This window comes from Caretta caretta, chromosome 2 (genome assembly GCF_965140235.1).
Source record: "Caretta caretta isolate rCarCar2 chromosome 2, rCarCar1.hap1, whole genome shotgun sequence".
In the NCBI taxonomy this organism is placed as follows: domain Eukaryota; kingdom Metazoa; phylum Chordata; order Testudines; family Cheloniidae; genus Caretta; species Caretta caretta.
This window is the reverse complement of record NC_134207.1, coordinates 75,136,224-75,161,755: the sequence shown is the minus strand read 5'-3', so window position 1 is coordinate 75,161,755 and position 25,532 is coordinate 75,136,224. Positions and strand designations below refer to the sequence as shown.

Here is a 25,532-nt window from a genome sequence, read left to right as displayed (position 1 = left end):
CCTTAAAAACTTCTAAGGAAGGGGATTCCACCACCTCCCTAGGTAATGCCTTCCAGTGCTTCACCACCCTCCTAGTGAAAAAGTTTTTCCTAATATCCAACCTAAATCTCCCCCACTGCAACTTGAGACCATTGCTCTTTGTCCTGTCATCTGCTACCACTGAGAATAGTCTAGATCCATCCTCTTTGGAACCCCCTTTCAGGTAGTTAAAAGCAGCTATCAAATCCCCCCTCATTCTTCTCTTCCGTAGACTAAACAATCCCAGTTCCCTCAGCCTCTCCTCATAAGTCATGTGTTCCAGACCCCTAATCATTTTTGTTGCCCATCGCTGGACTCTCTCCAATTTCTCCACATCCTTCTTGTAGTGTGGGGCCCAAAACTGAACACAGTAGTACTCCAGATGAGGCCTCACCAATGTCGAATAGAGGGGAACGATCACGTCCCTCTATCTGCTGGCAGTGCCCCTACTTATACACCCCAAAATGCCATTGGCCTTCTTGGCAACAAGGGCACACTGTTAACTCATATCCAGCTTCTCGTCCACTGTCACCCCTAGGTCCTTCTCTGCAGAACTGCTGCCTAGCCATTCAGTCCCTAGTCTGTAGCAGTGCATTGGATTCTTCCGTCCTAAGTGCAGAACTCTGCACTTGTCCTTGTTGAACCTCATCAGATTTCTTTTGGCCCAGTCCTCCAATTTGTCTAGGTCCCTCTGTATCCTATCTCTACCCTCCAGCGTATCTACCACTCCTCCCAGTTTAGTGTCATCCACAAACTTGCTGAGGGTACAATCCACCCCATCCTCCAGATCATTAATGAAGATATTGAACAAAACCGGCCCCAGGACCGACCCTTGGGGCACTCCGCTAGATATCTGCTGCCAACTAGACATGGAGCCATTGATCACTACCCGTTGAGCCCGACAATCTAGCCAACTTTCTATCCACCTTATAGTCCATTCATCCAGCCCATACTTCTTTAACTTGCTGACAAGAATACTGTGGGAGACCGTGTTAAAAGCTTTGCTAAAGTCAAGGAATAACATGTCCACTGCTTTCCCTTCATCCACAGAACCAGTTATCTCATCATAGAAGGCAATTAGATTAGTCAGGCATGACTTTCCCTTGGTGAATCCATGCTGACTGTTCCTGATCACTTTCCTCTTGTCTAAGTGCTTCAGAATTGATTCCTTGGGGACATGCTCCATGATTTTTCCGGGGACTGAGGTGAGGCTGACTGGCCTGTAGTTCCCAGGATCCTCCTTCTTCCCTTTTTTAAAGATTGGCACTACATTAGCCTTTTTCCAGTCTTCCGGGACTTCCCCCGATCGCCATGAGTTTTCAAAGATAATGGCCAACGGCTCTGCAATTACATCCTCCAATTCCTTTAGCACTCTCGAATGCAACGCATCCGGCCCCATGGACTTGGATTTCTTCTCACTTGTTTCTGCGTACTTGCTCTCTCTAGATCTAGATGTATCTATTTATCAGGATGGGAGACTGGTTGCCTAAATAGCCAGTACCAATATCCATATGGCAAAATTGTGGTGAGCCACTCTTAAGGCATTACAGAATCAGCCTGTGTTTTTAAAAATACATGGTTACATGCTGTGGGGTAGTTGTGAATATTTTTACTGTTTGCAGTTACCTTTGCAGAGGGTTAAAAATAAAAATCCCATTCTGATTCCAAAACCAAAAAATCTTTGTTTTTCTATTTATAGAGAAGAAAATAAAAATCTCCAGAACACAGTCTGTGTGTAATAAATAGAAGAAGCAGTGATTGTAAAAAGACGAGCAGAAAATTAGGCTTTTGATACAGAGGTAGCTGAAATTGGGAGACAGACAATGGGAAGTTGTGGATGTTGTGAAGGCCAAGACTATAACAGGGTTCAAAAAAGAACTAGATAAATTCATGGAGGATAGGTCCATCAATGGCTATTAGCCAGGATGGGCAGGAATGGTGTCCATAGCCTCTGTTTGCCAGAAGCTGGGAATGAGCGACGGGATGGATCACTTGATGATTACCTGTTCTGGTTGTTCCCTCTGGGGCACCTGGCACTGGCCACTGTTGGAAGACAGGATACTGGGTTAGACTGACCTTTGGTCTGACCCAGTATGGCCATTCTTACGTTTGGAACTAGGGGCCAGATGCCCAATTGGAGTAAGTCAGCCTAGTTTCATTGATTTTAGTGGAGCTGCATTGATTTACACCAGCTGAGGATCTGGCCCTTGTCAGACCCAGAGTCACTGAACCGTAACTTACGTTGTCATACAGAGCTTTGTTCTGTGTTCTCTGCTTTTACTGTTGGGTAGATAAGGACTGGCCAAAAACAGATGCCTTTCTATCACAGACTTCTGCGAAAGACCTTCTTTCGCTGTAGTACAATTCCACCAGCTCTAGAATTAATTTGTCTTTCATAGCTCAAGTCTGCTTTCTGAGTGTCTGATGCCCACGAAAGTGTAATGAAGAAAGAGTCTGTCGCTAACATCAATAAGCTTCACCCCTCTTCAGCAAAGCTCTGCAGCTCTGTTAGCACTCCTATGCATCGATTCAGCTACAGTAAATCCTATTAAATGTACTTTCCCCTGAAGAGCTGGTGTCTCTCAGATCCATAGCTAAATTAAAAGCATTTTGAAAAGTGCAAATGGTGTGTGCCTGATTGATGTAGAAGACAGGATAGATATTATTCTAGTTTCTGTTGATTTCATGTGGGGCATAGAATATTCACATGAGAGAAGGATGGTGAGGAATTCGTTAGTTGAGCCAAAAAGGATCTATGTCCCTGCTTTCCACAGAGCATCTGAAATTCAGGCTCTAGTTTTATGGTCTGTTTTATGAGGGTCTTGCAGAAATGCTCTCTTTCTAGGACTATAGCAAACATCAGCAAACCTGTTCCAGTGATGACTATGTCACTAAAGCTGAGATATTCTGATGTTTGGAGCCTAGTCATGGTATCCTTATTGGTTCAGAGCTATAGATAGTTCGTCGTCATCTTCTAATAGTGAGGTTCTAGGCTGGTTCTATGGAAATGCACTGACCTTTAGTCTTTTACTTACTATCCTCCCCCAAGAGAAATCTTACAGGAGATCCAGAGGCTGCGGCTTGAACATGAGCAGGCATCTCAGCCCACACCAGAGAAGGCACAACAGAACCCCACTCTCCTTGCAGAGCTCCGACTCCTGAGGTAAGTGAATATGCCATGAAGAATTCCTGGAAACAGATTTGTCTAGATAAGGGTAAATACATAAAATAGTCCTATCCCATTATTGTTCATTTAAAAAAAATGAACAGTGTAATTTTGTTTCTGTTTAATTTAGATTCAATTTTGGCCTTGGGTGTGAACACAATGAAGTATATGCTTAAAATTTCACATGTGAGTAGTCCCGTTTACTACTCATGTGCATAAAATTAAGCATGTGTGTAAGTGATGCCAGATCAGGTACTTAGGTTGTAAGCTCTTTGGAACAGGAACCATGTCTTGCCCCAATATGTATAAATAACACCTTATCATAATCATGTGGTGGGGAAATGATGCTATTTCAGAACAAATACTTCTACCAAAAAACTGCCAACACCTTTTGGGCCAGATCCGAGGCTCCCTTAGAGCCATGGACCATCCTATAGTGTGAGAGCTAGGAATGAAATGGCCCTTTTGCAAGGTTCCATTGGTCATTTTTGCTTCAACAACCGAGAAAGTCTTGGCTGTTTCAGCTAGAAGGACAGTTGACCAGATTGTCACAGTGGCCAGCTTCAGTATAAACACCCTCCAAAGTGAATATACTAATCCTGAAGAGCATAGTGTGAGAGCCAGACTGAGCATCAGATCAGAATAATTTAAAACTAGTTCCTGTATACAGAGACTAGAGTGTGTGTAAATGCTTCCTCTCGAGTTAAAACTTTCATATTAACTTTTCAATCGAGGAGATTTTAGAGCGCACAAGGTAAGAGAGGACTTCCTTGCAACTTTCCTTCATGCAATAACCTGTTACTGGTACCATTAGTCAGCCACCTGATAGCTGAAGGAAATCTTAGGATGAAACTGTGCAGAAAAATCTTTGTTTACAGATGCTGTATGGTTTTAAATGTTTAGCCTCTTTTACCTGAAAATAAATCTTTGTTTTGCTAATAATTACATTTGCCATATGATCCTAAGATAAACTAGTTGGAAACAGAAATGCTTTCTTCTTATGATTGATTTGCCTATGTAATTACTCTAGATACCTAGTGTAGTAGCATATAGAATTACCTTCTGCAGCTGGGCAAGTGACATTCAGCACAAGCTTCAGAAATAGGAATTGAATGTCATCAAAATACACATCACAGAATATACTATTCATGTAGCTCCTTCTGTGCATCATGCCTAAAATCTATTGTAAACATGTTTACATTATTAGTAAATATTACTGAATGTTAATTTACTATTCAGTTGACAAATCAAGTTCATTTTTATTTTTGTTTAAATCCAGTGATTGATGTAGAGCTAGCAGATTAATTCTATTGAATTTTGCAGCACAGATTAAAAACATCATAGCCTACTTTAAATTTCCTGACACTGGATGGCCTTAAGGCACCACTACTGGGTTCTGTCAACTGAGATCTTTCCTGTTTTAATATATAGTGTCAGAGTAATCAGATAACTTTAAATCTATGCGTCAGTACTGCTTTGCATGCATTCAGATTAATGCTCATCAGTTAAGAGGAAAAAAGTTTTCCTTTAACTGTTTGTGCAATTTTGGCAAAATCCCAAATTCCTGTACATTGAACAAGATATTGGGTGAGACCTTTAGCTAGTATAAATCAGCAGAACAGCAAGGTACTCAGTGGAGCCACAGTAATTTACTCCAGCTAAGAATGTAGCCCATTGACTTCAGAACTTGGAGCAATTATGGTTTATGACAATTTGGGTCTTATAACTCCAAGAAATGTTGGAGTTTTGCAGATCTGTAGAACGCATCTAACATCCCTTGTAGTGATTTTCTGCCTTATGTTTATACTTTTTTGCATTTGATCTCCACACTTCAGACATATCTCTGGCCACCTGTCTGTTTACCCACACCTGAATTTTACATGACCCTCAATTTTTCAAGGAAACCATTCTCCAGAATATTTAGCGTCAGATTCTGTTCTGGTTTTGAGGAATTTCCAATTTCCTCTGGTATAAATGAGAGCAGAATTTCACCCTTGATCATTTAGTTCTGTCCATTATTAAATTGTGAGGATAAAGTTTCAAAACTAAGGTTACGTCTGCACTAGACTTCTTTTTTCCTGAGTTAATTGATTGCCAGTTACTCGAGGTACTTCACACTTTTGTAAATGCTAGCATGGACACTCCCCAGCTTAGTAACTGGCACTACCATGTGGGGAGTATTTGCAATAGCCTACGCAAAATGTAACTCAAGATAACTGACAATCAAGTAACTCTAAGTAAAAAAAAGTTTAGTGTAGACCTATATCCTGAGGTGTGCCCATAAAATATGCATGCAAACACAGTTAACTGCAATGCGGGTGTTCCTGAAGCGATGAATTATGGAAATGTAGCCCTTACAATCTACAAAATAGGACAGATAGCAGAAAATATAGATCAGTTCACTAAGAATGGAAGTTCTTTTCCCTACACCCACAACACATGCCCAATTAGAGTTGGCACTGTATCATTTATTCAGATGCCTCAGTATGGGACTTACATATATAGTAGAGTGTATAAAATATCACCTAATCTAAAATATGACTCTTTAAAATAGTATTGTCAATGATATTGTAACTTGCAGGGGGCAGCAGCTACAGGTTAAATATGACACAGGCCTCCCCAAAATCTGATTATGTATATTCCATAGGCCTGATTCAACCCTCTGTTGTATGGGTGTAACAGCTGTCAGTGGGACTTGGACTTGTATAGCTGAAGGCAGAATTTTACCACATTCTCCTGCTTAGATTACCATAGGTTGTACTTGTACAGAATCAAAATCTGCTCCAAGTTAGTGGGCTTAAAGCTAGAGTAACCTCCCCAACATGCATGGAGTTACTCAGGATTCACACAGTCATAAATGAGCATAGAATTCAGCTTGCAGCATCAAAAGCTATTTTCAAAAGAGTTAAAATTGAAAACATATAGTAGCTTGGACTCCAGCCTCTGAAAAGCCACAGTGCTCTCTGCTGTTCTGGCTGAATTTCTGAATTCTCTTGGGCTTTCCCATCTCTACTTGTCCAGTGTCAATAATCCTGCCAGACTCTCATGTCCTTAAGTCAACTCCAAACATTCTTCCAAATGTAAACTAACTTCTGTGAATCTGAAAAATTCTTCCTCATTTGGTGTTTTGGGGGGAGAGTGTCAGTACTTATTTTACCCCAACCAGCATACTGAATATATTCTTAACTTTGAGAAACTAGGAAGTTCCTTCATCTCCCCTGATTTCTGGGCATTATATTGAATTCAGAGAATGTGTTCACTTTCCAATAGCCTAATATACTCTCCACAGTTGAACTGAAAAAATTATGCAATTCAGAAATTGTAAAGCTAACTCTATGAAGTATTAGCTCTGATCCCAATTTATTTTTCAGACAGCGGAAAGATGAGCTCGAACAGAGGATGTCTGCTCTCCAGGAAAGTCGGAGAGAATTGATGGTACAGTTAGAAGGCCTCATGAAACTACTGAAGGTAAGGTGCTCCACGTGAAAGTCAAAGGAAATGGACAGGGGGCCAGTCAAGGAGTGTCGCATAGGAAAGAGAGATTCATCATATTAATAAAATACTACAAAATTTGAATATTTCGTCCCACAAAAGCTTTGTTTCCCATCAATTTTCTCTCTTCGCTTTCGCCACTCTAATACATAGGTTTTCGGGATCAATAATGTGCCCAACTGATACTGTTCCTGTATTAGCACCATGTCTGTGTTGTCATCCTACCACTAAACGAATTGGACAACACTGGAAAGCAGTGTAGTAGACTAAGTATTACTCAAAAATAATTGAAATTCACTTGGATTTGCAAACAAAGCCCACTGTGGTGCAATACTACCTTGCTAGTTAGTGAGAAGAGATCCAGCAATGCTGGTCGATCAGGTTCTTGAGCAGCCATACAAAGATAATTAAAACAAAGGTTTTCATGACATGTTCAGTTTCTGGTTTATTTATAGTTTGCTCCACTGAAAACGTATTCAATATAGAAAAGGTGGATGTACAAAAGGCAACAAAATAATTCATCCCCAATGGTAAATAGCTATGCCAACACTGTACGGTGTATAGCCTCCTATCCTGGCTGATGGTACAGAGCTAGTTTTTCTAGTTCCTTTCATTAGTCATTCTATCAGACAATGCCATTTGACAACGCAACCCCTCTGACTATAGGACTCTGGAGGGATCTTCTTGACAGTACTTGGTCCTTTTCACTACAAAAGAAAAAAATCCCTTGTAAAATACACTAAAAGAAAGAAAGTACTTTCCTGAAGGATCCCATTTCAAAAATGCAGACAGCAATATACAAATGTATTTCTAAGGCTAGAAAGGAAAGCTGAAAAATGCTTTTTTACCTTCCCAAGTTGCAAAAGAGGCCTCAGCCGTGCATTATCCTTCTGGCACTTTAAATCCTGCATGGCCCATCAGAGCTAGCATGCAACTGAAAATGGGCCCTCCCAGCAGTGCAAATAGACCGCCTCGAAGTGGTGGAGTTTTCCCTTCAGACATATATTTTCTTCTTCAAGAAAAACATAAACTTCTGTGGAAGGGAATGGGCAGGGAGGAGGAGAGGAACTGGTGTGGAGTGTACAGCCTCCAGTACGGATGCCCTTTGCACTGAAGTATCAGTAATATGATTGTCTAGAACTGAGTTTTGACACAAGAGTCATGCTCTGTCTTGAGTTACAGGGGTGGTCAGTCTCAGTGCATTTTTCAGATACAAAGGATTTGTACTATAATTAGAATAGGGAGGATGACTAGCCATTCGAATTAGACTATGACCCCAATGTGCTTCATTGCAGACAATCTAGGAAGTCCCTAATTTTGGGACCATGTGCCCTATGGTAATTGATGGCTCCCCAACCTTCCTTGACCGAGGGGGGAGGGGGTTCTGTCCCTGAGGGATGAGAAGCCCTGTGGGGAGGGAGGTCAGGTCATGCCCCTGGGGGCTGAGGGCTCCAGGTCTGTTGGAGAGTGAGCCCATCCCTCACTCATCCTACAGTGGTTCCTGTCCCATGGAGCTGACCCAGCTCCCCGCTCTGGCCCATTGGCTCTCACCACAGCATGCAGAGGGGCCCTCCCCCCATGACACACGACTATGCCCCCTTCCTGCCTATGGGCTCTTTGTGGTGAGCTGTTCCCCCAGTGGTCAGGGGCCTGTGTTAGTTAATCCAGGACTTCTAACCTTGTTCCCAAGTTTGCATTTATTTTTCTCTTCTTCACTTAAATCCTGGCTAATCTAACTCTAATGATCCAATTTTTCTTTAGGAAGAAGAACTGAAAGAGGGAGTAAGTTATTTACCTTATTGTAGGTCTCACTAACTCTTCAATGGGGCTACAGTTCCATGGTTTATATTATTCCAACTGCTTGAAATGTGTGCTCATGCCTTGGACTGAGGATAATGATGATGTGTTGCACTTCTTTAGCATGTTTTATCGAGCCTTTCAAAGCACTTTACAAATTAAACCTTACAGTCCCCCCTGGGAAGTAAGCAATGGCTTGATAGAATCTTTTTCTCACTCCTGTAAAGCTACATCTCCGCTATGAGCTAGAGGTGTGATTCCCAGCTCACACAGACATACATCCACTAGCTCTCATTTGAGCTAGCACCCTACAAATAGCAGCGTAGCTGTGGTAATGGGGCAGTGGTAATGGCAGCATGAGCCAACCACCCCAAGTACAAACCTTCCTGAGCCCCATGAGTACATACTCCGGACAGCTAGCCTATGCCACCGCTGCCCATGCTAGCTGGGAATCACACCCCTAGCTTGTAGTGTAGACATAGCCTAGATGAGGCCACTTTAGGGGTGAAAAGCAACAATTGTTTAACTGCATACAACCATAGTACACCACAACTTAGAACAGGGAGTGAAGAACACCACCACCATTCATAGCCATGTGAAACTACCACGGTAAGTTCAGTAAGCAGAATATAATTACCTGAGTTGAAATTAACCCAGGATAATGTATTTGGAATCCGTACTCATTCAGAAAGTGCCAGGGGACTTTTCCTGTCCACAAGCAGTCCAGATCTTGGTTTTTATTTCTTCAAAAGATGGAACTGGCTTCAGCAGCCAGGTGCCCCTTCAGAACAATCACTTCACTTTCAAAGCAGCGTGAGAGTCTATATTAATAGTATTGACTTTTGGAAGATTAAATTGTTTTGTAGCCTTTTCTAGAATTAAAATGGACACTGTCGAGGTTATTAAGTTAAATATATATATATATACCTGATCTGCCCAGACAGCAATCCTATTTAAAAGAGGAGTATAATGAGGAATATTTCATTGTAACACAATAACGTTGAACCCCTCAATTTCAACAAAAGAGGTCAGTGCTCAGTACAATTAACAGTTTGATGCACACTGGGTACGGTAGGAGGGTTAGCCATGCACCAGTTTGTTGCTGGTGCTCAGCCTTGTTAGACTAACAGTTTTGCTACATTTTGGGATGAAGAATGAATCTGTTGCAGCAAGACCGTTCTGATTGTAATCCAGAGGGGAAGACCTATCAGAAGACCCCTCTGAGTAGGTTTGTTGCTTTTTAATTTTGCCTAATAACGTTAATGGCTTTTCGGTGAAAATTAGATGCCCTAAAAGTGAACAGGGTTTTTTTCTTTTAAAAAAAGCATCGTACAAAAATAGTCTTTTTATTGTGTTTATTAAAAATCTATGTTGAGGACATTACAATATGTTTTCGCCTTCTACAGCGTAATATTCAGATCCTTTTAATACTAAATGAACTTTCAGAATGGCAGGAGATTATGCTAATTAATTATTTACACTAGTTCTCATCATTTCCATAAAATGTTCCCCATTGATCTCTTTCATAGGCTATTTACAGATGTAGGGCTAAATTCATCCATGGAGTAACTCAGTTGGAATTAATGGTCTTGATAAGTTTCTAGTGCTTATGTACTTTCCCTTTCTGTATTACCACAATGATGCTTCCTCCCAGAAGGGTAATGAAGTGATCACATATGTATTGTTTTCCTAGTTGTCATGTTATAATGTAACAGTATAATTTTCCTGGGCAGACTTCCGTGCTATGTGAGCTAGTTTCAGCTCCAGCAGAGGGAGCAGTGGACTACAGTTTCAATAAAAACAGTCTTCACTTCAAATGTATTCTACTGAGTTATGTGTGACACTAGGTAACATAAACCATTTTCTAGTCTAAAAAGGGATAATTAAAATACTTACCACTTTGATCTAAGTATGATGAGCTAAATCGGGTACATGAAGGTCTCATAAAAGGCACTTGGATGCTGACAGCTGCAATCAGTTAACAAATGAAGGCTGAAGCCTTCTGTCACCTCAGTGATAGTGGCAGCTTTCCACAAACTCCCCTGTCAACATGCCTCAATCCTGATCTTGTGGGTCTAACTAGGGATTAAAAGAAGTTCAATCCTTGGCCTTTACGCTGAGACTACGAGCAAGTCAGTCACTTAGCGTCAATTGTAAGCATAGTTTTTCAGACATTTACCATCTGTCTCCTGCAAACTAGACTAAGACCACTAACCGCATTTCACATATGCCGCTAGACAGACGTCCAGTGGTAACAACATTCAGTTGCCACGGATCTGGGCTGAATTTGATCTAGCAAAGTAGAATATAAAAAATAGCTGCAACCTTTTAAACCATAGAGTCTCTAGATCTTTACATATTTCAACTTTCTGTGGGTTGATTTTGTCCAAATAGTTAAAAGAAAAAAAATCTTATCTACATAGTAGACGGAAACCCCAAAAACCTAAAGTTTCTCATGCCTTGCAAAGGTCTTGTTCCAGAAAATGAAAGTTACAGTTAACGGTGCATTATTTACCTTGCATACCAGATCAGTGTAGCAATTAGAGTATGTATTTTAAAATGTTGAGCTCTAGTGTATAGTTCTTCTTTGAGTATATGTCCTCATGAGTGTGCCACTGTAGGATGTGCATGCACCCATGCACTCTTGATCAGAGACCGCAAAGTAGTGCTCCTGAGCAGAACAACACCCCGTGCGCCACACAAGGGGATATAGGCAGGCACAAGCCTGCCTCCACTCAGTGCTTTCTCGACCACCTGTGGCTCAAGACAGAGCCTTTGCTGTTAGCTGTTTCAGCTTCCCGCCTTTCTTTATTCATTATTTTTGTTTCTTAGTTATTTACTTTACTTTACTTTTATTTTATTTATTTATTGAGCTGCCGGAGGGGGGGTCTTTTACCTTCTCCTTCTGTACCTTTGTTTGTGCTGGAGCACAATTTGTTATGCCTAAGACCCCAGTGTTTAGGCTGTGACAGACTTGCCACAGGTCTTTTCCCCACAGTGACAGATATTTGAGTTGCCTGTGATGTTTGACTCCCAAATCCCCTCAAAGTGCAAGGGGGATTTAAAGGCAGGTCCAAAAGAGAGAGGGAGGCTAAACTGAAACTCCTCTTAATGGAATGTTCCCTAGCTCCAATGGGATCCACTTCCTACTACCCCCTCAACATCACAGGCTGCTTCAATCACCCATCCAGCTTCATCTGTGACCATGGACATGAAGACCTCAAAAAGGAAAAAGCACGCTTACCCAATCAGAGAAATGAAGAAAAGGGGTAGATCACCCTATAAAGACCCACACTCGGGAGACCTCACATCCCTTAAAAGAGTACTGTAGGGGCTCCAACTTAGTCTGGTACCAAAGTGTCAGTACCACATAAGAAGCCTCATAAGCACTCTACCAGACAACCTACCACAGCGGCACTGCCTGATCCTCCATGGCACTATGATACACATAGGGCCACTGTGCATCCCGTGGTATTGACTTCTTTCCCAAGCTCTGAAGTAAGACAGGACTTTGCTTCAGTTGTGCAGCGGTCTCCATCTCACTGATCCACAATTTCACCTCTGGTAGTGACTCAAGCCTCAACTATAGGCTATCACGGCCCTCCAGCTCCTTCCAGGTTTCTGTCATCTGAAGATCTCATCATTGCAGATGAGCCTGAATCTCCATTGCAGCGGAGATCTGTCAGAGCCCCCTCAGTGATACTCCCAAGGCACCTGCAGACTGAAAACCTGCCCCCTCACTGGTTGTTATGCCTGAGGCACTTAGCTGGTCATGATGCCTCAGGTACTTAGCTCAGGAAACAAATTATCGGACTCTGAGATCTCAGTACAAGAATCCATCCCAGTACCGTACCATCCAGCTCCCAAGAGTCGCTCTACTGAGGAGGATTCTAGAGAATCTGCCATTCCCAGGGACTCTGACTAGTGGGGACTCTTTCACTATACCTTCCAAAGGGGTTACTGGCATCCTTGGAGTCAGTTTGGTGACCAGTTTTATAGGATGCCAAGAGGAGCCTACAGGCACCACTACCACCCTTATGTGCAGAGTCACTAAGACTCTGGAACTGGTGCGTTTCCCATTGAATAGACATATCAGTGGTCAACCTGCCAGGCCTTCAGAATACAGTTGCAGACTCCCTGAGCAGATGCTTCTGGCAAGACCATGAATGGTAGCTCAAAGACTCTGTCTTTCACAACGTCTGCCAGACCTGGGCTCTACCACAAGTAGATCTCTTTTTCCATCCCGAATAATTCCAAATGTCACCTAATTTGCTCCAGGGGAGGTGACATCCTCCGTACTCTGGGAGTATCCTTTTCAGAATGAAGGGCCAACCTGTTTCTATGCAGCATGTGTCTAAGTGGGTTTCAGGTTGTATTTTGACCTGTTATGAAAGAGCTGGGATACACAGTGACGGCGCATTCCACTAGAGCTCAATCCACATCCATGACTCTACGAAAAGACATTCCCATAGCATAAATCTTCAGGACTGTGACTTGGTCTTCTGTTCATACCTTTGCCAAGCATTATGCCATCTTACCTGCTTCCAGAGATGACGCTTCCTCTGGTGATGCAGTTCTGCAAACAGTGTCTTGATTTACCTCCCCAGCACCCACTTTGTCTGTGAATTACTGCTTGGGAGTCTCCTACAGTAGAGCACCCACAGGGACATGTGCTCAAAGGAGGAGGAAGGGTTACTTACCTTACAGTACCATGAGTTATTCATGATGTGTTTGTCCTTATGGGTGCTCCACCTCTCGCCCTCCTTCCCCTCTACTGTGGAGTCTCTGGCTTCGTGGCTGAGAAGGAACTGAGTGGCAGTAGGCTTGCTATATATCCCCTATATCCCCTCATTTGGAGCACGGGGCGTTCTGCATAGGCACAGGCCTACAACTACTACTTTGCAGTGTCCAGTTAAGAGAGCACGGGTGCGTTCATGTCATATGGTGGAGCTACAGTACAACAACCATAGAGACAAAAACACCTAGATGATCTCTAGCTACTGTAAGGTAAGTATCCTCTCCTTTCTTGTATTCCCCGTGAGGATAAATTCTAGAAAAGGAATGCCCAAATGTCCATCATTTTAAGGAATTAATGGACAAGCCAAATGCCCATCATATGATTTGATAGTTCTTTAAGTGTGATTTATTGGACAATATTTGTATAAACTGCACTTTCTTCAACATCCTTGAGAGTTCTTGTTGGTTTTCTGTTCTTCCTTAGCCTCCCAGTCAGTGGGAAGGAAACAGAAAATGGACAAGTACAACATGGAACTATGGACAAAATCTGCCAAAATCTGTTCAGTGGAGTAGCAGGGAGGCAGTTTGCTGCTCTCTGGTGTTTTGTCTGATCTGCTCTGGGCATGGCCCCAGTGGAGTTTAGAGAACCAGGTTACTCTAAATTCGGCCAGCTCGTAACAGTCCCCGGGGGACTAGTTATGCAAAGTCAGCACCAGCTGAAAACTCCCCTGGTCTGGCAGAATTCTCAGCTGGCCAGAACCAGCTACTTTTGCCTCCCTTTGCACTACAAGAATGAGACAGAAGGGGCCAGAAAGCAGGGAGAGCATTGGTCCCTATGTGTTCAAATTTCCCCACGCTCCTAAAAGTTTTAACTCCGAAAGAAAATATTAAAATTATACTTGCCATTTCTTGTCAGAAATGAGTGTCTCACATAACGGTAACTTTCCCTTGCAAAGTCCTGCTTCAAACCTCTTAGGTAACTTCTGCTAAGCTCATTGTAGTGTCAACTTCCATAGCATTGTTTTTCAGCAGTGGCAGTGTCCCTTAAAAAAAAAATGTATCCTGATCAATTTGTTGGAGGTTAACCAGCAATAACAATGCTGCTTCTCTTCTGATCAGACCTATTTCAGTAGGGGCAAGGGAGGCATGGTTAGGGCCAAAATCTAGAAAACAGAAGTTGGCTTACAAATCTAAAAAAAGAAAAGTTGACCAATTTTATAAAGGATTGTAGCCGCATTTTTTGGCATGCAGTTGTCAATATCTGATCTTCATCTCTGAGGAAACAGTCACCAGAACATTGAAGGCATGTGACACTGAAGGGGCTAAGGAATCCAACTGATTTTTTTTTAATTGATACTGCAGGTCCAAATAAATTGGCGGGGGGAACCTCACTGGAGATAATGTAATTTTTCACTGTAAACTAACACGCATGAGCACTGGTTCCTGTTTAGTGACACTCATGTTATCTTAGTCATAGGCCTCTGCTGAACCCCAATTCCTAATCATGCTAAATAGGGTATGGTTTGTTTGGTTGTTTTTCTTACGTTGACATATATTCCCAGGAACTGTCAGGCCATAAAGAAAAAGTGCATTAATTCACTGTGTCCCCTGGTATCACTCACCCAGCTGCACTTTTAAAAATTATTGTTCTTCAACGTATGCTTGAATTTCAGTTAAATGATACTAACTCTCAGGTGCTAACAGCATGACATTTTATATGACTGGTGTTAAAACATTTTAACTTCCAGCTACTGGGCCCATAACAGGAATTTAAATTGCCTATCTGAACAGTACTTTGGGAGAGGCTGAGTATATCCTGTGGCGTGAACAATTTGAAAGTGAATGATTTAGTGGTGGCTAAATAGCTCACAAACCAAGAAGAAAAGCACAAATCTGTACTATTCGTTGGGAGGGTAAGCTTTTATTTCACTAATAGGTTTAATTTACATTCCAAAACTTTATTGCATGGATTCCTTCTAGTAATAGTGGTTGAGGTGTAAGGGCACGAACTTGATCAGCTAACATGGAAATATTACACCTCCAAGAGTAGCTTCAACTCCTTACCTAGACTGAAAGTTGTCTTAATGCCAGCATCCTTCCACTTCCTACAGACTGCAAGAGTTGTCTTCCTAAGAATGTCTGAATATTGCCAACACTCTTAATTCTTTCACGGGAAAAAAGTCCCAGACCTTAGATTTAAAGACAAGAAATATCTTTGAGACTAACCAATTTATTTGAGCATAAGCTTTCGTGAGCTACGAAAGCTTATGCTCAAATAAATTGGTTAGTCTCTAAGGTGCCACAAGTACTCCTTTTCTTTTTGCGAATACAGACTAACACGGCTGTTACTCTGAAAGAAATATCTTTACATTTTTATATCCAACCTAGCCTGCCATGTTTCAGGATGACCTTCTAATCTATCTTTCCTACATACTACATCTTTACCATAGGTTGCTGTAGCTGTTTCCTAACAAGAAGTTGGGTGTAATAGGTTTCCATCAACTGATTTAATATTACCCTATTTTTCTACATAACTGCATGATACCAGCTGAGGTTTCACTCAGCCAAGCTAAGGAATGGAATGAAGATGACTACAGCTGAGTGTTTTCTCTTGGAAAGACCTATTTAACCACTTGTTCTTATTTTCCAGACTCAAGGAGCAGGCTCCCCTCGATCTTCACCCAGTCACACTATCAGCCGACCTATTCCTATGCCGATCAGGTCTGCGTCTGCCTGCTCCACCCCAACCCATACACCTCAGGACTCTCTGACGGGCGTGGGAGGAGACGTGCAAGAAGCTTTTGCACAAAGTAAGTTGCATTGTTAAGTTGTTATTAGTTACACCGAGAGCATATGCAAGTGTCTGGTGGGGAACTGAGGCACTGGGAGGAGAAGTGACTTTGCACAAGGTCACCCAGCTGTCCAGTGACCAAGCCAGGAATAGAACCCAGATCTCCTGAGTCCTATTCCAGTGCTTTATCCATTGCAATTCAACCTGTTTGCCATAAAATAAAGACTTGTCATTGACCATTGTAAGTTGGTTCAACAAACTGGGCTATGGGGGGATGGGAGGGTGATGTGAGAGGGAGGAAGTATTGTGCTGCTTCTCCTAAGAACTGATGGACTTTTCCAATGTGTCTAATGTTTAGCAGAGCACTGCCATCGGCTGCTGTGCGCTTTTCGTTCCCCTTCCGTGTTGTTCGTCAAATCGCAAAAGGATGGAAGATTTATCCTTTGCTCACTGATTGTTTGCGTTGAAGTTCTAATATCACAGATTAAATAATATGCTAAATATAAAAGAAAGTGAATACTTTGTGACCTCCACCCATGGAATTACTCTCTTTCCCAAATGCTTGCATCCCTGCAATTTCCGTTTTTCTTTTCCTTGAACACAAAGGGCCAAATTTTGCTCTCAATTACACCATTGCAAATTGGAATGTCAGTGGACTCCCCCTAGATATACCCTGCTGTAACTGAGAACATAATTTGCCCTCCTGGGCTCAATTCTGCCCACCCTTTTAACTTCCATTAATTTCAGTGGGAATTGTATTCATGAATTGGATGACAAGATTGAGCCCTAAGTGCAATCAAGGTTTTCCCTTTAAAGAACTAGTTAATTCTCATGTTAAACTCTATCCGGCTAGAGGATTGATCCTTGTCCCATGGCACCAGGTTGTTCAATGTGTATTCTGTGAGAAATGAACACACAGTGTGACATTTTCTTCTTTAAACCTAAAAAAACTGAGAGGTGTACAGACATAGACCACTCTCTTCAAGAGTGGTTTCTCTCAGAACTTGGACAAAGTGAGAGAATTTAGTAGCTACAATAAAATAGCCATAAATAATGCATGGGCTGCTTCAGGCCACTGCTTTTCGTCACAGCAATGTGTTCTGCTAAAGTGAAACGGCAATGTAAGAGTATATTCTCATATGTACAGTGATCACACTTAAAAACAACTACCTTTGGTATATAAAGGGTTTACCCTCAGTATTTATCTTATTCCAGTTGTATAAGGCAAATCTGGGCCGCTTTTAAGAGCAGTCCTTGTGTAATGTGCTGGTATGTGGGAATTCTTTTTTAAGCAAACAGCTATACTGTCAGAGTTCTCTTAATTTGCCCATAGTGAAGGCACTCCATGGAGTAGAGCACTAGCTCTCCTATATTTTCTCTTCTTAGAGAATAGATGTAAAAGTCTGTATAGATGTGAAGCTGAGACGGCATTACAACTCTTCTCAAAGTGTGGGGTGCGGGGGAGGGACGGAGGGAGAGGGCAGGCTTTGACTTACTAAGGGCCGTCAGTTTAAAAGACATTCCAGATGCCAAATCCTGCCAGTTTCTATGCATCATCCCCTGTGAAGTTAGCGAGGATTTTAAGGGTTGAGTCTATTTATATGTAGTTGGTTCAACTACACTAGGATATGAGTTTGGGACTCTGTGATAGCATAGGCTGGGAGCACGCTGTACCAGCCATCACAACCCTAAAAGTATTGTACTTTGCTCTCCAGTAACCTTCCCTGATTGATGCTTAAAGCAGTACTGAGGAGTTCTGCAGGAAACAACGTCTAGACCCTCCTGTATTGGAAAGAGGGTCACAGCAGCACAGGGCTGTTGATGAAGGGGGTAGTGGCTTTCAGGGTAGGCAGAAGTTTGCTGTGAATGGGGAGTAGGAGGGAGAGCAAAGGGAGCTACTCTGTCTCGGCTGGGGAGCAGCCAGCTCCAGGAAGGAAACTGGGGTCCTTGTGGTTCCTACCTGCTCAGCAGCTGCTGTAGCCCCTCTGAGTCCCCCTCTCACCTCCATCCTCAGGTGTGCAGGAGTTGGGGGGGCAGAATCCCTACCAATATTTCCATGCTGGCTCCCAACTGCCCCCCCACCCCATCCCATTCCACTGACCCTGCTGGTTGGGTTCGTTTGGTTTTTTTTTAAATGGGAGTCGATTATGGAAAATACAAGATTCCTGAGCTCCAAAAGATACCACAAAGGGGTGGGAAAGGAAAATCCATATAAGGCCTAATGAAATCAACCATGTTTTTTCAACATTGACCATATTTATACAATAAGAGTCATTAAACAGAGCCATGGAAACTTAGGGAGAAATAACTTCAGTCCACTTCCCCCAGACATTTCATCTCTTAGCCTCGGTCTCCTAGTGTCACCCCACAAAAGTGAGTTTGATTGTAATTAATAACTTCCAAGTTTCGGACACTGTGAATAAATGAAGCATGATGTTGAGCTGCTGCTGAGTGCGGTGTTAGAAAACGAAGCTGTTCTGCATATAAGTTTTGCAAGTGCCCCTTTGGAAGGACTTGACTCCTTGAAATTATGATGTTGGCAATTTGATGTAAGGTTAAAAGTACTTCATACACAAAGCCATAATTTGTCCCTTGAGAAAAATCTTAGCTTTGTGTTTTTTTTTTCTTTTTCCTGCCTCAGGCACAAGGCGAAATTTAAGAAATGACTTACTAGTGGCAGCAGATTCAATTACCAATACCATGTCTTCTCTGGTGAAAGAGCTAAACTCAGGTGCGTGAGGCTTAAGAGCATGATCACGGTACAGTCATTTACCATATATTTAAAAATAAATAAAAGGGAGCTGAGAAAAAAAACACCTAAATGGTGTTCTGGATATTTTTGTATTTTATGGAAAGAAAACCTAAAAGTGGTCGTTTTGAAAGCTACAGACATCCAGATGCAATTAAAGCTTAGAATTTTTTTTTCAGAATATAACATTTTGGTGCATCTGTAAATACTATCACAGGTAATTATTTTTAAAAAGATGTCAGTAGCACAACAATGCACCTGTATCCTGATGTGCAATATCCGAGTTCTCCTGAGTCTAGATTTCTAGCTGTGCCAAATGGCATATACTGTGGTCTCCTTTTTTAGCAACATATGCAAATGTCTGCAGAGGATCTATTATGCTGTACCGCCACAGAAACAAGAGATGGCTCTGCAAATAGATAGAGAACATATGGCCACAGCATCCATGTTGCCTGAAACATACTGGTGTATTCACGATTGAGAGAGATTGGAACTCTAACTTGGAGAAACAGAAGAATATTTAGAGAAATGAACCAAGCCTACTAGCACATGTGAAAATTAAATGTAGCCATAACCACCTTTTGTGGCTCACAGAGATGGGCAGCGAGACGGAGAGTAATGTGGATTCTGAGTTTGGTCGGACTCATTTTGATGATCTTGTTCCATCACCGACTTCTGAAAAGGCTTTCCTTGCACAAATCCATGCCCGGAAGCCAGGATATATTCACAGTGCATCTGCCACTGGCACCATTCGCAGTGACATGTGGGTACCTTCTCTATTTTTTTAATTCATTTTGTATTGAAACTGTGATACGAATGTGCATGTACAGATTTCCCCCCAGTAATATAACTAAATCTAACTGGGGGGGTGGCTCTTTGCCTATGTAATAATAATGAGCTCTCAAAGCTAAAGGAGTCAGGGCAAGAAGTGATCAGTTAATACTCTCGATTCCAGTCTGAGACTTTTGTGAGCCCATAATAAGAAGCAACCTTACTGGATTTCCATTAGGAAATTCAGCAGCTGAGGCTTTTTATTTGTGAGGTTTTGCTAGAGTACGGCTGGCAAATTTTAATGATTTAACATAGAGCAGGCTGAAAGATGACAATTCTGTTTTACGACAACTTTCAAGATTTCAAAATTTGTTTTTGTTGCACTGTGGAATGAAAACAAAGCCTTTCAAAGGTTTTCACGAATTAGAGTTGTATTGAAACTTCCATTTTCAGATCGAAAGGGTCTCTTTCTCTGTCTCACCCACTCTGACCATCCCATCTATACCTTCATTAAAATCAGTATGACTTCATGAAATGTTTTGCTGTCAATGAAATGGCATGTTTCTTCAGAAACTTTTCAATGAACTGTAATTTAGGGTCAGATCCAAAATCGACTAAAGTCAATGGGAGTCTTTCCATTGACTCCAGTAGGCTTCGGCTCAGATCCTTAGAGCCAAATCTTGCTCTCAGGGAAGCTTTTGAGAATTTTTTTCATTGACGTCAATGGGAGCATGATTGGACTGTGAATGCACATTTAGTAGGGCATGTCCCTTAATCTCTTTCATGGGTGCTAAATCACTGCAAAGATGGGACTTGAGGAAGGGCTGCAAAAATAAAAATAACTTCAAGAAAATGTTCATGGAGTTGAAAACATATTGTTTCATTAGATCCTGCTTTCCTCTTAGTTTTCATTCAAATAGGGAAGTTCTTTTAACATTGAATGTAATTTGTCTTAGGAGGCTATTTATTAATAATTGTCTTTAGGGTTACAGAAGATGGAGACCCCTATGTTAGAGCAGATGATGAGAACTATGAAAATGACTCTGTCCGCCAGCTGGAAAATGAGCTCAAGATGGAGGAATATCTGAAACAAAAGCTGCAGGATGAAGCCTACCAGGTAAGAAAGGAACCCACCAAATAGTCCCTGGGCTTATTGTGCTGCAGTAGCCCACCATCTGCAATTTCTTGTCAGTGGCTGGTGCTTCCAGATTTTAAAAATATATTATTCTCAAAACTCTCCCCTCTCATGCCTCCCCTAGATAGATTGATTGATAGATCTCTCTTACACACACACACAAACGCGCACGCACACACAAAGTGCTCAAAAAGAGCTCATCAATTGACTTGCTTAAGGCTGATATTAACCTTCACAAGGTCATTAGCTAATCCTTCATAATTGCCACTGCCAATCAATTTCTACCAAGCCACCCACACAAGAATGCTTTGAACTGTAGAGACGGTATTGCATGTTGAGTTCAGTTTTTTGTTTAATAACATAAAGCATCTATGATGTTCTCTCCTTGTGAGGGGACTGGAGCCCGCTGAACCAGTCCTTTTTAAAACAGGATGGTTTTGTCATAATCTGGGATGGGGGAAAGGGTCTGGAGTGAGTCATGGGATGTCACTGTTCCCTCCCGACTCTGAACTCTAGGGTACAGATGTGGAGACCCGCATGAAAGACCGCCTAAGCTTTTATTTCTACCAGCTTAGGTTAAAAACTTCCCCAAGGCACAAATCCTTCCTTGTCCTTCGGTGGGTACTGCTGCCACCACCAAGTGAGTTAGACAAAGATTCGGGAAAAGGACCACTGGGAGTTCCTGTTTCCCTAAAATATCACCCCAAGCCCCTTCTCCCCCTTTCCTGGGGAGGCTTGAGACTAATCTACCAACCAAATAGTAAACCAGATTCTTAAAAAACAGAACTTTATAATAAAGAAAAAAAGTAAAAGAAGCACCTCTGTAAAATCAGGATGGAAGATAACTTTACAGGGTAATCAGATTCAAAACACAGAGGACTCCCCTCTAGGCAAAACTGAAGTTACAAAAAACAGGGATAAACCTCCCCCTAAGCACAGGGAAAATTCATAAGCTAAAAACAAAAGATAATCTAACGCGCATTGCCTTATTTACTTACTCTTTTCGCAATATTGAGACTCATGTTAGGATGATTTTAGGAGAAGGAGTTTTCTGACCTGATGCTTCTCTGCTTCTCCAGAGAACACAAAAGCAAAGAGCACCAACAAAGCCTCCCCACCCCCCCAGATTTGAAAGTATCTTCTTTTCCCATTGGTCCTTTAGGTCAGGTGCCAACCAGGTTATTTGAGCTTCTTAACCCCTTATAGGTAAGGAGGAATTCTAGCCTACACTTAGCTGTATGGTTATGACACATGATATCTCAAAGGTCTGACTGCTGCATCTGGTGGAATAGGACAGTAAGGACTCAGCCTGGGGGACTTGGCTTGTGAATTAGTCACCTGGTGACTAGCAAAGTGCACCTATAGCTTCAACAGCCCTAAGGGGTTTCAAGCCAACTGGCCCTGCACGTTTGGACTCTCAAAGTATCTTGCCTCTCTAGTAAATGATGTGCACGTTTGCATGGTGCAAGAGATCAGTGCCTGTTTTAAGTTACTCCTCCTCTGATCATCCAGGTGTAAAAATCAGAGTGAGCCAGAGTTTAAAATGTCTGTTGGCTCACATCAAGGTTGCCATTGGTTTTGAATTTCAGGTGACTATCATAGTTTTTACATAAATCTGCTGTACAAGACTACGGTAGCTCACAGAAAGTCATTTCATTGTGACTGTCTTTGAGGACGCAATGACATTTCGTCATCATCCTTGCTATGCAACATCTCAATATGGCAACAATGGGCAACACCTCAAAGTTGTGCCAGTGTTTTTACCCAAGATAACAAATGAGAAAAGGGGGCAGTCCTTAGGTTTCTGCTGAGTAAGTGGAACTACTACTGCTGAGTTAGAACATGGAAAGCAGTGATTTATTACGTAGCAGGAACACCTTAACAGTGACATCAGCCAAGCATTATGTCATCAATTTCTCTACTTCTACTGATACTCCATTTTTTCAATAAAGGGAACAGTGTAATGATCTGACTATAGAGTTCAGTGCAGGATCAGGGCCAATATTAGTACCCTGCAGCACAGCTCCATTAACAAATACACGTTTTTAAATTTACATGAATAGTCGCACTAATTACAGTGGGATTACGCAAATGCATAAAATTAAGTGTCTGGGGTGGGAGGGCTGCAGAATTACAACTATTATTTGTGAGGTGGGAGAGAGATATTTTGGCAGATACCTTTCAGTATTGTTGCTTCCTCCAAAGTAGGGCTTTTCTGCTGTAATCCCAAAATAGCCCCAGAAAGACAGCACGTTAAATCCTGTCCCCATTGAAGTCAATGGAAAACTTCACTGGGGCAGGATTTCACAAAGGGTGAATATTACACGTGGCTTGTTTCCACTTGAGGAAAAAAAATAGAAATTAAATACAGAAAAGAACTACCTTTTTTAAAAAAATGATTAAATTGGGTAATATGAAATGTTCATCCCAGAAGAAGAGTTCAGTCTATTCACGTTTCCTGAGGAAACATAACACTTTGCCTCTAAGCAGTAGAGTACTACTCAGAAATTATTTGATAACAGCAAACATTTTGTTTTCTAGAAAACATTTTCAATTGATGACTATGGCTCCTAGTATGCAAACCTTCAATCGTGTTAGTAGCCCTTACTAACGTGAATGGTGCCATTGGGACTACTTGAGGAATAGCTGCTAGGATGAATAAGAGTTAGCAAGGTTATGTGCATTTGAGTCACTAGAACATCTGACGTGGCCTTGGTGCTCTTCTCTGATTTGGGTTTAAGGCATAGTATTTCATTATTCAAGACCTTTTCCCACTGATATCCCAGGATAGCTTTAAAGTCAAAGAATACAGAGCTAGCGTTATCTTTATTTTTTTTAAAAAGAAGAAAAAGCCAGTAAATTTAGTTTTCAAGTGTTCCAGGGAATGGTGGTGGGAAGAACTGTGTAGTTTGAATCCAGCCTCTAGAATGTAATGTGATATTTCTTACTGATGTTCACATAAGTTTCCCATTCGACTAAATAGTCTAAAACAAATGATGGCTGTAGTTGCTCTCATAATACAACTGTCCACTGAAAAAATCTGGTAAGAAAATTACTGCTACTAGGCTTACAGTATCCTTTGTTGGTTCAAGAATGATATTAGATGTATTTCTCTGTCTCACTATATGTAAAAGCAGTACTTTTAGATGGACATGCAGACTTCTTATTGCATAGGAGATGATGGCACAATACCCAGTGTTTCTGGTCTGTGTGACCTTCAAGCAAGCTTTTGCAAATGAAACTCTGAGACACTAGAGTTTAAATGAAACCAGATAGCAGAAAAGCACTCTCTTGGCTGGCAATGTGGCAGCAGCAATACGCATGGTACATGAGAGAGTCTGAGACAAGAAGCCTCAAAAGCATCATCTTTTTCCGCTTCCTCTTAAGCATGTAGCAAATAACAAGTGTTATCAGGAGGAATACATTTAATGCACAAACCTAAACGCTAACAACGCTTACCCTCCCACGTCAGCTAGCAGATATGGTCTTCTTATAGCTTCTTAATGAATGTATTGTATGAGCCAGTTTTCCTTAGTCTTATTTCCTGACCCCATTATTGTTCTCTTATTTCCTCTCTTGTGCATGGCTTTATTCCAAATAATACACTGGCCTGGCTGCTCACTGGCTTAACTTGTCATCTTCTTGTTTTATGTCCTTTGTTATCTACAGGTCAGTTTGCAAGGTTGAATGCAATATCCTTCTATCACTCTCCTCTCAAGTAAGTATTACCTTAATATAGGAGAAAGTTTCCAACTGGTAACTTGTAATTCAGATACACTGTGCCTTCTGCTTTATGTGCACGTGTGATGATGCTGTTTCCTCCCTTGCTTATTTCCAGACATCCAAGCATGAATTATCTCTAAACCATGCCTAATAAGCCGTCAAAGTCCTGAGGATCATCCTCACACACTCTTTTATTACCTTACTCTGTTACGCAGGAGGGCAAATGGTCTTCTTAGCTATCAGTGACAATGCATTAATTGACCATGAGAGAGAGAGAATGATCCAGTGATCAGGACACTAACTTGGAATTCAGTAGACATGGGTTCAGTTCCCTGCTCTACGCTTCAGTTCCCCCTGTCTACTTCCGTAACTCACAGGGATGTTGTGTAGATAAATACATTACAAATTGTGAGGCACTCAGGTACTTCAGGAATGGGTACCATACACAGGCGCCGACTTTCTGATTTCCCTGGGGGTGCCCCACCCAACCCCAACCCTTCCCTCAAGGCCCCATCCCGGCCCCTCCTCTTCCCACCCTGTTCTGCCCCCTCCCTCGAGCACGCCCCACCATAGACAACTGGTACCTCCCCATACTGAGGGGGTGCTATCTAAAGGGGAGGTCACATGACCGGTCACATATTCCCCTCCCCATGCCAATCCCCCCATGCTCAGCCTAGCACCACCATGCTCTCCCCGACTCATGTTATCTGCAGGGGGGACGCTCTGTCCTCCCACTGCACCTGGCTCCCCAGCATGTTCTGGCAGTCTCCCTGGTGTGAGGGACCCCGGGTGGGGAGAGGGAGGGAGCCGCTTCTAACAGCGGCCCCTCCTGATGGCTGCTTTGCAGCCCAGGAGCTGCTTGAGAGAGCCTGGTTGGGGAGGCAGCTTCCACTCCCTGCCCAGGCTCAGCTACCGGGGACTGTGGCTGAACATGCCAGAAACGTCCCAGGGGTTGTGGGGGCTCTGGCTCGCTCGCCCTGGTCCCCAGCACCTGAGCCCGGGCGGAGAGCAGAAGCTGCCTCCCCAGCCAGGCTCTCCCAGTCAGCCGCCGGCCCGCCACACTGCCGAGCAGTGTCCCAGCAGCCAGAAAGGTCTGATCCTGCCACTTTTGCTCCTGCCCCCCCCCCAAATCTTTTCCACTCCCCAGCATCTG

At 42.3% G+C, this 25,532-nt stretch overlaps 1 protein-coding gene across 19 annotated transcripts in view; it reads left to right on the top strand.

Moving 5' to 3' along the window:
- Nucleotides 1-25,532, top strand: part of DTNA (dystrobrevin alpha) — a 298,132-nt gene that overhangs the window by 254,190 nt on the left and 18,410 nt on the right. For 13 of the 19 annotated variants that reach the window (XM_048840578.2, XM_048840596.2, XM_048840588.2 and 10 more), the window contains 6 exons: nucleotides 3,068-3,181; nucleotides 6,556-6,652; nucleotides 15,861-16,020; nucleotides 18,643-18,732; nucleotides 19,345-19,513; nucleotides 20,506-20,638. In XM_048840578.2, the coding sequence (XP_048696535.1) occupies nucleotides 3,068-3,181; nucleotides 6,556-6,652; nucleotides 15,861-16,020; nucleotides 18,643-18,732; nucleotides 19,345-19,513; nucleotides 20,506-20,638 (763 nt within the window). Of the gene's footprint in view, nucleotides 1-3,067; nucleotides 3,182-6,555; nucleotides 6,653-15,860; nucleotides 16,021-18,642; nucleotides 18,733-19,344; nucleotides 19,514-20,505; nucleotides 20,639-24,325; nucleotides 24,375-25,532 lie in introns of all 19 variants that reach the window. The other 6 variants (XM_048840599.2, XM_048840597.2, XM_048840598.2 and 3 more) reach the window with 2 other exon arrangements.